Here is a 13,925-nt window from a genome sequence, read left to right as displayed (position 1 = left end):
CTAAGTCTCTACGTGAGAGAACTTAGGCGAGTGCTGGATTGCAGCTAAGCCCCCGAGTGGGAGGATCGCTCTCCACTCGGTAGGATTTTTTCAAACTTAGGCGAGTGCCGGACTGCAGTTAAGTCTCTAAGTGAGAGAACTTAGGCGAGTGCTGGACTGCAGCTAAGCCCCCGAGTGGGAGGATCGCTCTCCACTCGGTAGGATTTTTTCAAACTTAGGCGAGTGCCGGACTGCAGCTAAGTCTCTAAGTGAGAGAACTTAGGCGAGTGCTGGACTGCAGCTAAGCCCCCGAGTGGGAGGTTTGCTCTCCACTCGGTAGGATTTTTTGAGCTTAGGCGAAACGGATTCGCAGCTAAGTCACCCACTGGGGGATTTCGTAAGTAAACAGAAGTGACAGCAATTATTGAAACACTCTTGTCTTTGATAAAAATAAACTGCAGAAATTTTTCTTTTTACATCTCGTCCAAGGGAGAGCTCAAGTGTAAAAGGGGCGGAGTAGTTCCGCATTCCAAGCTCGTGGCTCGTCGATCTTGCGATCAACATTGTAGAGGTGATACGCTCCATTGTGGAGGACTCTGGTGATGATGAAGGGGCCTTTCCAAGTAGGAGCAAGTTTGTGTGGTTTCTGTTGATCCACTCGGAGGACCAAATCTCCTTCTTGAAAGGCTCGACTCTTCACATTCCGGGCGTCAAATCGACGCAAGTCTTGCTGATAAATGGTCGATCTGATCATGGCCATCTCCCTCTCTTCTTCTAGGAGGTCGACTGCGTCTTGCCGGGCCTATTCTGCTTCATCTTCGGTGTAAAGCTCGACTCGGGGCGCGTTGTGAAGAAGATCACTTGGCAGAACCGCTTCGGCTCCATAAACCAGAAAGAATGGAGTTCTTCCAGTCGACCGGTTAGGGGTGGTCCTCAATCCCCACAGAACTGACGGAAGCTCGTCAACCCAAGCGCCTGCCGCGTGCTTGAGATCACGCATCAGTCGAGGCTTTAGTCCTTTGAGGATCAGACCATTTGCTCTTTCAGCTTGTCCATTCGACTGGGGGTGGGCGACCGATGCGTAGTCGACTCGAGTGCCTTGAGAGGCGCAAAAAGCTCTGAACTTGTCCGAATCGAAGTTTGACCCATTGTCAGTGATGATGCTATGCGGGAAAAGCTCTGAACTTGTCCGAATCGAAGTTTGACCCATTGTCAGTGATGATGCTATGCGGGACTCCATATCTGAATGTTAGCCCTCTGACGAAGCTGATAGCAGTGCAAGCATCAAGATTCTTGATAGGCTTAGCTTCAATCCATTTGGTAAACTTGTCGACTGCCACAAGCACATGGGTGAAACCACTTCTGCCTGTTCTCAGTGGACCAACCATGTCTAGTCCCCAGACAGCAAAGGGCCAGACGAGTGGAATGGTCTTCAGGGCTGACGCAGGCTTGTGTGACATGTTGGAGTAGAACTGGCACCCTCCACACTTGTCGACTATCTCTTTTGCCATCTCATTTGCTCTAGGCCAGTAAAATCCCGCTCGGTATGCTTTAGCCACAATGGTCCGAGAGGACGCATGGTGACCACAGGTCCCCGAGTGGATATCATCAAGGATTATCCGACCCTCTTCTGGTGTTATGCACTTCTGACCAATTCCAGTCGCGCTTTCTCTATACAACTGCCCCTTTATGACTGTGAAGGCCTTGGATCGGCGGACGATCTGTCGAGCCTCTTCCTCGTCCTCTGGGAGTTCTTTCCTTAGCATATACGCGATGTACGGTATCGTCCAGTCGGGAGTGATGGCCAAGACTTCCATGATCAGGTCGACCATAGCAGGAACTTCGACTTCAGTCGGATCTGCGGCACTTTTTGGTTGTGGGGCTTCTTCTGTGAAAGGGTCCTCCTGGACTGACGGCGAGCGGATGTGCTCCAAAAACACATTGCTGGGAATGGCTTCTCTCTTGGAGCCTATCTTTGCCAGATCATCAGCTGCTTGATTTTTCAGTTGGGGGATATGATGAAGCTCTAACCCCTCGAATTTCTTTTCTAGCTTTCTCACTGCATTGCAATAACCAGTCATAGCCGGACTTCTGACGTCCCACTCCTTCATCACCTGATTAACTACCAGATCTGAGTCGCCATAGACCATGAGGCGACGGACGCCGAGTGAAATGGCCATGCGCAACCCGTACAAAAGTGCTTCGTATTCTGCTTCATTATTGGAGGAATCGAAGTGAATCTGGAGAATATATCTGAGCTTATCTCCTCGGGGGGAGACTAGAACTACCCCAGCACCGGAACCATTCAGCATCTTAGATCCATCGAAGAACATGGTCCAGTGCTCCGAGTGAACTTGAGTCGGAAATTGCTGTTCAATCCACTCGGCGATGAAATCTGCGATTGCTTGGGACTTGATAGCCTTCTTTGCTTCAAACTTGATATCTAAGGGAAGGAGTTCAATCGCCCACTTGGCCACTCGACCGGTTGCATCTCTGTTATGCAGAATCTCTGACAGTGGGGCGTCGCTGACGACTGTAATGGAGTGGTCAGAGAAGTAATGTGCAACCTTCTTCGTGGTCATGTAAATCCCATATACAAGCTTCTGGTAGTGAGGGTATCTTTGTTTTGAAGGGGTCAAAACTTCAGACAGATAATAGACTGGGCGCTGAACTCTGAAGGCCTTTCCTTCTTCTTCCCGCTCGACCGTAAGTACTGTACTGACAACTTGTCCTGTGACTGCAATGTAAAGCAGCAGAGGCTCTTTGCTGATTGGGGCAACAAGCACCGGCTGGGTGGTGAGCAGAGCTTTGAGCTCTGCAAATGCTGCGTCAGCTTCTGGAGTTCACTCGAACTTGTCAGACTTCTTCATCAGTCGGTAAAGAGGCAACGCCTTTTCACCGAGACGAGAAATGAATCGACTTAGAGCGGCCAAGCAGCTTGTGAGCTTTTGGACATCGTGCACGCGTACAGGACGCTTCATCCGGAGTATGGTGCCAACCTTTTCTGGATTGGCATCGATCCCCCGTTCGGAAACGAGAAAACCGAGTAACTTTCCACCTGGAACTCCGAACGTGCACTTTGATGGATTGAGCTTGATATCATACCTCCTGAGGTTGGCAAAAGTTTCAGCAAGGTCAGCCCGTAGGTCGGAACCTTTCCGTGACTTGACCACAATATCATCCATGTATGCCTCCTCATTCGACTGATTTGAGTGAGTAGACACTTCTAAATCATTCTCATGAACGTAGCTCCGGCATTCTTGAGGCCGAACGGCATGGTGACGTAACAAAAGCATCCGAATGGAGTGATGAAAGCCGTTTTGATCTCGTCGGGTCCATACAGACGGATCTGATGGTACCCTGAATAAGCATCTAGAAAAGACAAACGCTCACATCCCGCGGTCGAGTCCACTATCTGGTCGATGCGGGGGAGAGGGAAATGATCATTCGGGCAGGCCCGATTGATATGTTTGAAATCAATGCACATGCGAAGTGACTTGTCCTTCTTGGGGACCATGACGACATTGGCGAGCCACTCGGAGTGGTAAATCTCTCGGATGAACTCCGCTGCTAAGAGCCGAGCCACCTCCTCGCCAATGGCTTTCCTCTTCTGGACGGCGGACCATCGAAGATGTTCTTTCACAAGCTTGAACTTCGGGTCGACTCGTAGACGGTGCTCAGCCAGCCCCCTGGGAATTCCAGGCATGTCAGAAGGCTTCCATGCGAAGACGTTCCAGTTCTCACGAAGGAACTGGATGAGCGCTTCTTCCTATTTGGAGTCGAGCGTCGTCGAGATGTGAGTCGGAGCAGCGTCGGGGTCGGTCGGGTGAATGTGAGCTGTCTTTGTTTCACCGGACGACTGAAAAGCTGACTCTGAAGCAGGCTTCTTGGCCCGTAGCAATTCACTCGGATCGGCAGCCTTTTGGTACTCTTGCAGCTCGACCACTGCCATCTGAGCATCTGCAATCTTTGAGCCTTTCTGAAAGCACTCTTCTGCCTTCTTCCGATTGCCTGTAACAGTAATTACCCCTTTAGGGCCAGGCATCTTCAGTTTGAGGTACACGTAACATGGTCGAGCCATGAAGCGTGCGTAAGCTGGCCTGCCCAAAATGGCATGATAAGCACTTTGGAAGTCCACAACCTCGAATGTCAACTTTTCCTTGCGGTAATTCTTTGAATCACCGAAAACCACATCAAGAGCAATCTGGCCGAGTGATTCGGCTTTCTTGCCAGGAATGACTCCGTGGAAGCTCATGTTACTGGTACTCGGTCTGGACATCGGAATGCCCATTCCTTTCAAAGTTTCGGCGTACAGTATGTTCAGGCCACTGCCATCATCCATCAAGACTTTGGTCAGTCGAGTGCCTTCGACAATTGGATCGACCACCAGCGCTTGCCTCCCAGGGGTGGCAATGTGCGTAGGGTGATCAGACTGGTCGAATGTGATGGCAGTCTGAGACCACTTCAGATAACTGGGTGTTGCCGGAGCAACCATATTCACCTCACGGTTGATGACTTTCAGTCAACTTTTGCTTTCGACATCAGCAAAAATCATCAGGGTGGAATTGATTTGGGGGTATCCGTCGTCGCTATCTTCCTTGTCCTCGACTCTGTCTGACTCTTTTTTCTTATCCTTGGACTGTTTGCCTTGAAACTGCTGGATTAGGAGCCGGCACTGTCGAGTGGTATGCTTTGGGTAAATAAAATTACCCTCTTCACCTTTCTTGGTGTGGATGTGACACGGTAGGTCCAAAACATCGTTTCCATCCAGACCCTTGACTTTCTTGGGCTTCCAGGTGCCCTTGGGTTTTCCCTTGAAGTTTCCCTGGGCTACGGCCAGGGCCTTCCCAGGAGCGGCTGGCTCGGCCTTCCGCTTTTGTTTCCGACTGGAGTTTTCTCCGGTTTCTTGGGCGACTGCCTTGTGCTTGCCACTCCGGAGTCGGTCCTCGTCTTCACCATTAGCGTACTTGGTGGCAATCTCCATCATCCGATTCAGAGACATCTCTCCAGTTCGACCGAACTTCAGATTCAACTCTCTGTATTTAACGCCTTCCTTGAAGGCACAGACTGCTTGATGGTCTGGCACATTCTCAACCGAGTGATGCAGTGTGATCCACCTCTGCATGTATTCCCTCAGGGTTTCATTCGGCTTCTGCACGCAAGACCGCAACTCTGTAAGGCCTGCAGGTCGCTTGCATGTTCCTTCAAAAGTTGTGATAAACACTCGGGAGAGATCCTCCCAAGTGTAAATGCTGCTGGGTGCCAACTGATTTAGCCACGCTCTGGCTGAGCCCTCTAACATAAGAGGTAAATGCTTCATGGCCACCTCATCATTGCCACCGCCAATCTGTACAGCCACTCGGTAATCTTCGAGCCAGGTGTCAAGCTTAGATTCACCGGTGAACTTGCTGATTCCAGTCGCCAGCCTGAAATTGGGAGGAATCACTGCGGCTCTGATGGCTCGACTGAAACACTCTGGCCCTGAAGCATGTACTCTGCTGCTGGCGGGCGCATCTCTGTTCTGGCCTTCCCGATGAGCCCTGTTCCTGTCAACCAAGCCTTGAACGAGGACAGATCTCGCGTCAAAGCCTGGGTCCCTGGGGTCGACGGGAACCCTCTGCCCAACGCTATGAGGGCGCCTGTCATCTCGATGTCGAGGCGCATATGACCCACTCCTCGGGGGAGGGGTTGGCACTCGACGTCGATCATCACGATCGGATCGGTGATCATACTGCTTGTTCCTTCTGTACTGATCATGCCGGTCGCCACGTCCTCCACGCCTCGGGGGCGACCGCGGGCTGTGAGCCGACTGGACTGTATCTGTTGCAACGGATCGACTGTGGATCCTATTCCGCGACTAAGAAACGGCGGAATTCTGGTTTCCCGCCGCCCGGAGCAGCGCTCTGATCTGCAACAAGCCCCTGCCAGCTTCCGACTGGGAGGGCTGAATTGATTCTGCTATACGGGCCGCAGCGGCCAAATTCTGAACTGGGGTTCGATATACCTGCGTCGGCGGGAAGAGCTAGCGTCGACTAGACTCGGGAGCCCGCTGACGCGCTCGCTCGTCGAGTGCTCGCTGGAGATTCTCCAGTCGAGTGCGCTCGGCCAAATTAGCCAAACACGCGTCCTCCAAGGCCCGGGCCTCGGGGGACTCTCCGACGATAGGGGTGCGGAGGGCATTCGTGTTCCGGCGGCGAAGCTCCTCTCGCTGTGATGACGTGAGAGGTTCGGGGAGGTACTCATCGTGGAGATGCGACGGGCCGCCCCCACCCGCGCCTCCATCAGCGCGAGGGAAACCGGGAGGACTGTGCGTTCCATCGACCGCCGGGATCTCAGTCGCTGGGTCGCTGCTGTCGCACTCGGATGCGGTCTCCGCGGAGCCAGTCGACAGGTCGAACAGGCCGCAGAGGGATTCGTCGGGCTCGATTGCCGCGACTTGCGGGGTGGCCGACTGGCGGGCCACGGCATGCCTCACCCACCTCTGGAGTCTCGACCGACCGGAGCGCTTGCGCCGGTGGGAGACAGAGCGGGGAGACGATACGGGGGCCGACCGATACTGGGTCGACGGCTGCCGCAGGAGGACGCCACGAACGAATGCGCGGAAATGCGTCGCACCGCGGACGGGGAGCGCGTCGACGTCGAGTGGCACCTCTTGAAGCCAGGCGGAGTCGTCGCCGATGAACGTGAGCACGCCGAGACGGATCTCGCGGCCCTCCACCAAAACTCCGCACGAAACCATGATCAAAGGGATCGGAAAAATCGCAACTTCTCCAATCAGGCGCTGAGATTCCTGCCCCACAGTGGGCGCCAACTGTCGTGGTTCTAACTCTGACAGCAATGTAGGGGGGTATGAATGGAGAGGCTAGATCTCAGCTATTGGGGAGTTGTAAACACACCAAGATTTACGAGTTCAGGCCCTTCGCGGAGGAAGTAACAGCCCTACGTCTCGGTGCCCGGAGGCGGTCGACTGGATTACTGGCGTGTGAATAACAGGGGTGCGAACCCTTCATACTGAGGAGGGGGTGGCTTATATAGAGTTCGCCGGCCCCCTCCTGCCCTCAGTAATGCAGGGTTTAAGGTACATTTAAGGTCGGGCGTTACTAGTAACGCCCCTAATAAAGAGCTATAATGACCATAAAGACTACTTAACAGCTGACCGTTTGCCTGCGGAGCGACTATAGGTCTCCTGGCGGTCGAGTGGTTGGCTTCATGGTCGAGTGATAGCTTCCTGGTCGAGTGTCTTGAGTCCGTCGAGTGGGATACCTTCAAGTCGATTGAAAGGTGACTTCTCCTAGGAATGTCCTAGGGTAGGGCTCCTTGGACAGGTCCATGCCCCTACCCTAGGCACATGTCTTCATCACCTAACGATTGGAAATTCCATGGACTATAGTGCACTAAACTAGACATCAAATAAAAGAAAACACTAAATGAAAAACAGAATAAAGCAAAAAGGTGATACTCGGGAAAACCCATACTGTAAGTAACACATCAGTACATTAGAAGGCAGGCACATCTGTGTGCTAAGGCCCGAGGTGGAAGAGTTTTAAGCTTGGCAGTCTGCGGTGGCATCTTCTTATTCATGTCGCTGCAGTGCTTGTAAAGTTGCTAACTTAGGCTATAATTAGCAATTTAGCATATATGATACAATAGATCAAACAAAGCGTTGTAATAGATACAGAAAACAAATATGTTATGTACTTTTATATTGCCTACATATTTTTTCTTTCAACTTATTATTTCATCCAGCTCTATTCTATGTTGCATCATATGACTTGTTTCACTAACGTTTGGTGTTTCTTCAGATCCCTTTAGGCCTAATAAACGGGAGGGTCACCCACATCATCTGGCCGCCGTCGAAGATGGGCAGAGTGGAGAGAAAATGGCCCGAAGATAGAATCCCGCCGTTTTGATTCGACTCCTCACCGCACGTGATGATGATCCATCCACTTTAGCCTGTTTTGTGGCTACCAGAAGTTTAGCTACCCGTTGTTCAAGTTTTGGTGAGATTTGTTCGGAAATTTCCTTTAGCCCACCATTTTTTGTTGTTGTTGCTTCCTCGTGTAAACAATTTTGTCTTCGAATTGGTCAAATGTAAAACCTCAATCGAGGCCCTTCACACTCAATCATATGTTTTGCAAACAGATACAGCTTGGCAATGAACTTTTGCAACTTGTTGTACTGGACTCAGCAGATGCAGATGGACAGAAAGAAAGAAAAAGACTAAACTAGATTTATTATTACTTCAAATTCTGCAATATGCAGCGTGTATGTAGAGCAACTAAAACCAAAAAGGCCAGCTGAAATCCTAATGCTCTCCAAGTTCCCTACCAACACACTGTAGAGTGCTACCTCCAATGACTAGCACTACTGTAATTCAGCTTCGTAAGGATGCTGAGTCTGTTCTGTAGTAGCAACGACAATATGCTGCTTAAATTTCGCCTTCATGCAATTATGTCAGCAGGTCCGGGAACAGCTTGTAGCCTTCTCCAGCTCCGGCTCCGCCCCGACAGGGATGTTGCAAAATCACTTAAAATTGGGCAATATACCAGAGTGATGCACGCCAATGCCGTGTTCCAGCAAGGGACGCGTATTTGAAACCTGCGGAAGCTTTTGCCATCATCTGAAAGAAAATCCATAGCAGTCCAAAAAAGAAAAGAAAAAATGGTTTGAATGTTCACTTTCTCATCACCCCCCATTCAGGTCCATCTTGGTCATCTAGAGCATAAGCAGGATATTAAAAATCAACCAAGACATGTGCCTCCTTGAGCTACACACACAAAAAAAAATCATATCCTGTAAAACGACTATCAATCTTCACATTCTCTTTTGCCGAAGCTGAAAAAGAACCATAGGATCATCTTGATGCTAAATTATCAATTTCACCATCTTGAACATGTCACTTTTCCTCATTGGGTTTACCTGCCGAGACGCCTTCTTTCCGCCCATGTCCCCTCTTCTTGTCACTGCCACTAGCAGGAGCAAGGGCAGCCATTTCTGAAAACTGTCCTCTCTGAACTTGCCATTCTCGTCGACTATCAGGTATATATAAAGCCATCGCCTCCAGCAGGGAATACATAGTGCTGCACAGGTGTAGGTTAATACTCGGTGTATACTGTATGGGCAAGGTTGCTTATGTACCTCCAGCAGCAAATACAAAGTGCTGGAGAAGTAGGCTAACACAAATTTTACACGCAGGAAGGGAACTATGTACCAGTACCACAAAATCACGCATTCCTGCAAAATTATAAATTCCACAGCTCCTGGAGCACTGAAGGTCACAGAATTTGATAAACCAATATATTTGTACACCTGAATAAACATGTCTGGATCCAGGTGCCCATCAACCAAAACTCATACACCATGTAGGCTTCTTGCTCAGGAAACTGCATGATCTTACTAAGTATGCATAACTATGAAATAATCAACATCTTTCTGAGCACGCATTAAAGCATCTCACGCGCTTCCAATTTATCCTTAATTTGGCAAGCTCTAGATACAATGAGATAATAAACATGAACAAACAGAACATGTAATCACCATAAGCATCAAGATTCAACCAGTCCAGAACATTAATCCAAAACTGGAGCTGAGAGCGAAACCTCCAGAGCAGCTCACTTACAATCCTCCTGTTCCTGAACTTCTGAAATGTCGACAATCGGCAGACGCTCTTCCTCCGGAACCAAGCACCAGTTTGGTGACTGCACTGCCCTGAGCCATTTGAAGTCATCCACATTGGCCCAGTTACCAGTGTCCTCTGCAAGCCCAGAGTCCCTCAGATCCTCTTCGATCCCTTCATACTTCAGAGCATGTGGTGCAAATCTCACACCGCTGCAGTCCTCAATGATCGGCCTGCTCCTCACCTGCAGGTAGAAATCTGTTTCCCTGGCTTCGTGAATCCTGATCTGATGTGCCGCCATCACAAACGTGCAGCGCTCGACATCCTCTATGAGCACCGAGCCGAAAACCGGGCCGATGAAGACGCGGCAATCTCTTAGCTTGTGAATGTACAGCGCCCGGCATTTCCCCTTGAGGTACACCTCACAGGAAACCAGATCAGCGAGCGTGAAATCCCCATCCTTCTCGTTGGCAGCTCTCAGATCCTTCACCAGGGTAGCGCCATTCCTGCTCCGGAACCCAAACCCTGGCAGGATGGCATCGGGATCAAGCTTTGGCTGCTCCGGAGGCGGCTGGGGCAGGGCAGGAGGATCTGGCAGGGGGCTCTTCGGGGTTTTGCTCTTGTTCCTGAAGGAGAACGACTTCTTGGGCCGGACCTCGGAGGCGGCGAGCTTGTGGGCGGCGCGGAGGTCGGAGACGGCGGCGAGCGCGGACCGGAGCTCGTACGGGGGGAGGGAGTGGGAGGCCTCCGCGACGAGGCGCTCGAGGTCGTCGACGGCGGAGGAGGCCGCGGCGAGGGAGGCGGCGGCGTCGTCCGGGGAGGAGCGGCAGGCGGAGAGGGCGGACTCCGCGGCGGCCTTGGCTGCGGCGAAGCGAGAGAGGAAGGCGGCGACGGGGGACGCCTCGGGGGAGCCCGCGGAGGGGGCGGCGGTGCGCTTGGAGAGGCGCTCGAGCATGGCCAGGTGCTTGCGGTTGCCGGCGGCGGCTTTGGTGCCGTCGAGATCCGGCAGCTCCATCCCGGCCGCAGCAGGAGGCGGCGCTGGAGGCTTGGATCTTACGGCTAGGTTTGGCTGCCTTCGGTGGATGCGGGCATGCGATGCGACTTGGGGGTCTGCAATCAGTAAAACTAGTGAAAACCAAAAGTTCCAAATATCACTACTGAAAATCAGTGTGTCGAAACAGCACTCATTTTCAGTTATTTCCAAAGAAAAAGGACTCATTTCAGTTTTTCCATGCCAAAATACCACTAGAGGCTAACTGATTAACATACTCAAAGAAAGACATATATGCCCTTACATACGATTATTCTGTTTTTTTACATTGTCTGTGCTCTATCATCACCAATTTTGTTTATTTACATTCCAAATGCAACAGTTAGCATCAAATAGGCCGTTTCTTTGTTGTATTTCCTTTTGCTGAAATCACTCTCTTGATTTTGGGTTCATTCATATCCAAATAACAAACGAATCAATGTCGTGTTTTCCATAATGTAGAAAGCATCATTTGTATCAAGATGCCATAAGGTTTCTGTTCATTTATGGGTAAACCGGATACATGATTCCATCCCATATTGTTGTTTTTGTTGTTCACATCTGTTAGATGCTGACAACAATATGCCTGGCACTTTGGCATTCTTGTGAATGTCCTCTAAATAATTTCCAAAAAATAGTTATTGTCTCATTTCCCGAATATCTTACAAATTACAACTATGTAGGCCACGGAGCAATATGGAATACTACAAAAGTTATCATGATGCATACCATGTTAGCCTTCCCTAAATATAGTGTGTGCTATATTTTTTTAGTCAAACTTTGACCAAATTTATAGAAAATTTATCAACATCTAGAATACCAAATCAACAACACTAGATTCATCATGAGACATGCTTCCATATGGTAGACATTTGGTATTGTGGATATGGGTAATTTCCTCTATAAACTTGATCAAAATCTATAAATTCGATGAAAGCTAATGCACACTATATTACGGAACAACAGAAGTACAAAGACCATGATTTTTCCATCTTCCCGTCCTCTAGGTATTTGAAAGGCACTTCCTGATTCCTCGGATACTTCAAGATCTAGACTTTTCTTCACATTCAAGCATATTTTCCTATTGAAACCCAAATCATTCATAAAGTTCCAGAATTCCCACAAAATTGCAGAGGTCTCAAAATTGAAATAAAAAAATTGTGTGTTGCATAGCAAATGTGAATCCACTGTTTTACGACCATAAGCATATCGGAGGTGTCCAAAACATCCTCCCGCATTAGATGGTAGAGGATTACGTGTACAAAGACTTCTCGGTTGTCATCAACAAGGTCAGACCGGCTTCCGTATGAGAGTTGTGACAACGGCACGTCGGATGCTCGTCCTAACGACAGTTGGTAGTTTGGTTGTTCAGATGCCTCAATTTAATTTTTATTATGTTCGGGTGCTTTGTACTTATGATGAGTCTTTATAATATATCCTAATCATTTCTGCCAAAATAAAAATTGGTAGAGCAAAAGTCTAAACGCATGGGTATTATTCACTCAAATCAATTATATGATAAAGAAAATTTAACATGATCCAAAACTATCTTAGCCGTCTATGTTATTTGATCCAAGGGTCATATGATCTCTTACCTTCAAAGAGGTTAGATACTACATAGGCCATAAAAAATTTGCGGGAAGGCAATAATTCTTTTTGGAAAGGTGCCGATTAACAATGGGGAAATATACTGCTAAGAACTCTTGACTTAGTGAGTATTACTCGCAGAAGCCCACATACACGCACATGCAATAAACAGGCACGCGTGTGCGCACGCGCGCGCGCACACACACACACACACATGCACACGCACACACTACCCCTACAAGCACCTTCGGGATATTGAGCTGGCATCATTTTAACTTGTATATGCATCAACATGTTTGCAAGGCTGACAAACTACTAATTTGACATGTGAATGGAATTGCTACATACAATTTTAGATTATTGCATTTGTTTTCAATCAGATTTCAGTTCCTTCAGACAAATTTTGAGAATGCATTCACAATAGTCTGTTCTGGGTACAACATTAACTTTTGATTTGTTTGTCCCCCACAAAAAACTTTTGTTTTGTTACGTTTATATTTTTGAAGGGACTCAAAATTTGTTCGAGTCATACATGTTGAATTTGTTTTTGTACCGCGCTAAAACCTTATATTTAAATATGGCAGATCCTTGTACTCCCTGGAATTCATACGTTTCATCTCCAAATATGTAGAGTTAGTTAATGCGACCCATTTGATTTCATGAATAAAGTGTATGATTTGTTTAGAAGAGACAATTACTATATGCATTAGTGTATACGTGTCAGCGACAGTGCACCCAGTTCCAAGGTGCCAAGAGAAGAGGTTGAAAGTCAAGGCCGGCCCAAGAGGCAGCCTCGCTTACCAGCTCGGCTGGCTGGGCCGGAATGGGCCATGTAGGTGTGAGTACTTATATGGGTGTGAACGACTGGGAAAAGGGGGGTACGGTGGAACGGCTAGCTGGCCTGTAGCGTGTGTATCTCTCCTTCCTCCTCCCCCGATTCCCTGAGATGTAAACGAAACCTCGATCCAGATTCAATGGCTAGTTGAGAGAGAATTCCCAGAATTCCCCTAACAATACGCCCCTTTTTTACGCCACGATACACTAATTGGAGGATCCTATGTAAATCTTTTTGCACAATAATAAGCATCAGCAATCAAAGGCCAGCATTCATTACACTATGTTAGTTACTTATATATGTTGCTTTGCTTAAATGGATAATCTGCAATTAATGTCTTGGACCATTCCCATGGTGATGTCCCTTGTCTTCAGTCGAGGTGTTCCCCGTTGGGTGTTTTACAAGCGTAAGTGATTGTTGTTGCATGTTGGTTTCGTCTGTTGGATTGATCGTGCGGCTGTGGTGTTCCATAATTTGTGAGTAGTTCACATGTGATATATTTGTATTGGTTTTCACCCGATTCTTCGTCACTAACAGGGCAATTCTCTTCTTCTTTATTAATCAATGAGGCAAAAAATTTGCCTCTGTTTCGTAAAAAGAAAAAAAAATACCTACCATTGTAGACTTTTGGCCGAGTAAGATATTCACCACTGAAAGTTTGCATCCTCCGGGAGATATGATAAGATATGATATGTGATAAGACAATAAATAAGCAATATATGGAGTCAACAAACCGAGTCTATCGACGTAATCACTTGCGTTTCACTTCCTACATACTCCTACCAGGATACCAGTTCAAAGACGTGATTGTGATTGCTATCCTGCTGCCTATAAATAATTCATATCCTCGATTGGCAGCAACCAGTGTCGTCTCGGCT

General features: G+C 48.6%; 2 protein-coding genes across 2 annotated transcripts in view; one reads left to right on the top strand and one right to left on the bottom strand.

Moving 5' to 3' along the window:
* LOC119287646 (mitochondrial inner membrane protease subunit 2-like) overlaps nucleotides 1–8,120 on the top strand; it is a 15,479-nt gene extending 7,359 nt beyond the window's left edge. Inside the window, exon 5 of the mRNA XM_037567223.1 lies at nucleotides 7,782–8,120. Within this exon, the coding sequence (XP_037423120.1) occupies nucleotides 7,782–7,889 (108 nt within the window). The 3' untranslated portion in view covers nucleotides 7,890–8,120. The remainder of the gene's footprint in view (nucleotides 1–7,781) is intronic.
* A 127-nt stretch (nucleotides 8,121–8,247) lies between these two features.
* LOC119287644 (tubulin-folding cofactor C-like) lies at nucleotides 8,248–10,694 on the bottom strand. The gene is made up of 3 exons (XM_037567221.1): nucleotides 9,599–10,694; nucleotides 8,899–9,011; nucleotides 8,248–8,599 (listed from the first exon to the last, which is right to left on the bottom strand). The coding sequence occupies exons 1-3, from the start codon at nucleotides 10,608–10,610 to the stop codon at nucleotides 8,507–8,509; spliced, it is 1,218 nt and encodes a 405-aa protein (XP_037423118.1). The 5' UTR covers nucleotides 10,611–10,694; the 3' UTR covers nucleotides 8,248–8,506.
* Nucleotides 10,695–13,925: the final 3,231 nt, after the last annotated feature.

This window comes from Triticum dicoccoides, chromosome 4A, assembly GCF_002162155.2.
Source record: "Triticum dicoccoides isolate Atlit2015 ecotype Zavitan chromosome 4A, WEW_v2.0, whole genome shotgun sequence".
In the NCBI taxonomy this organism is placed as follows: Eukaryota; Viridiplantae; Streptophyta; class Magnoliopsida; order Poales; family Poaceae; genus Triticum; species Triticum dicoccoides.
This window is presented reverse-complemented; position numbering and strand designations above follow the sequence as displayed.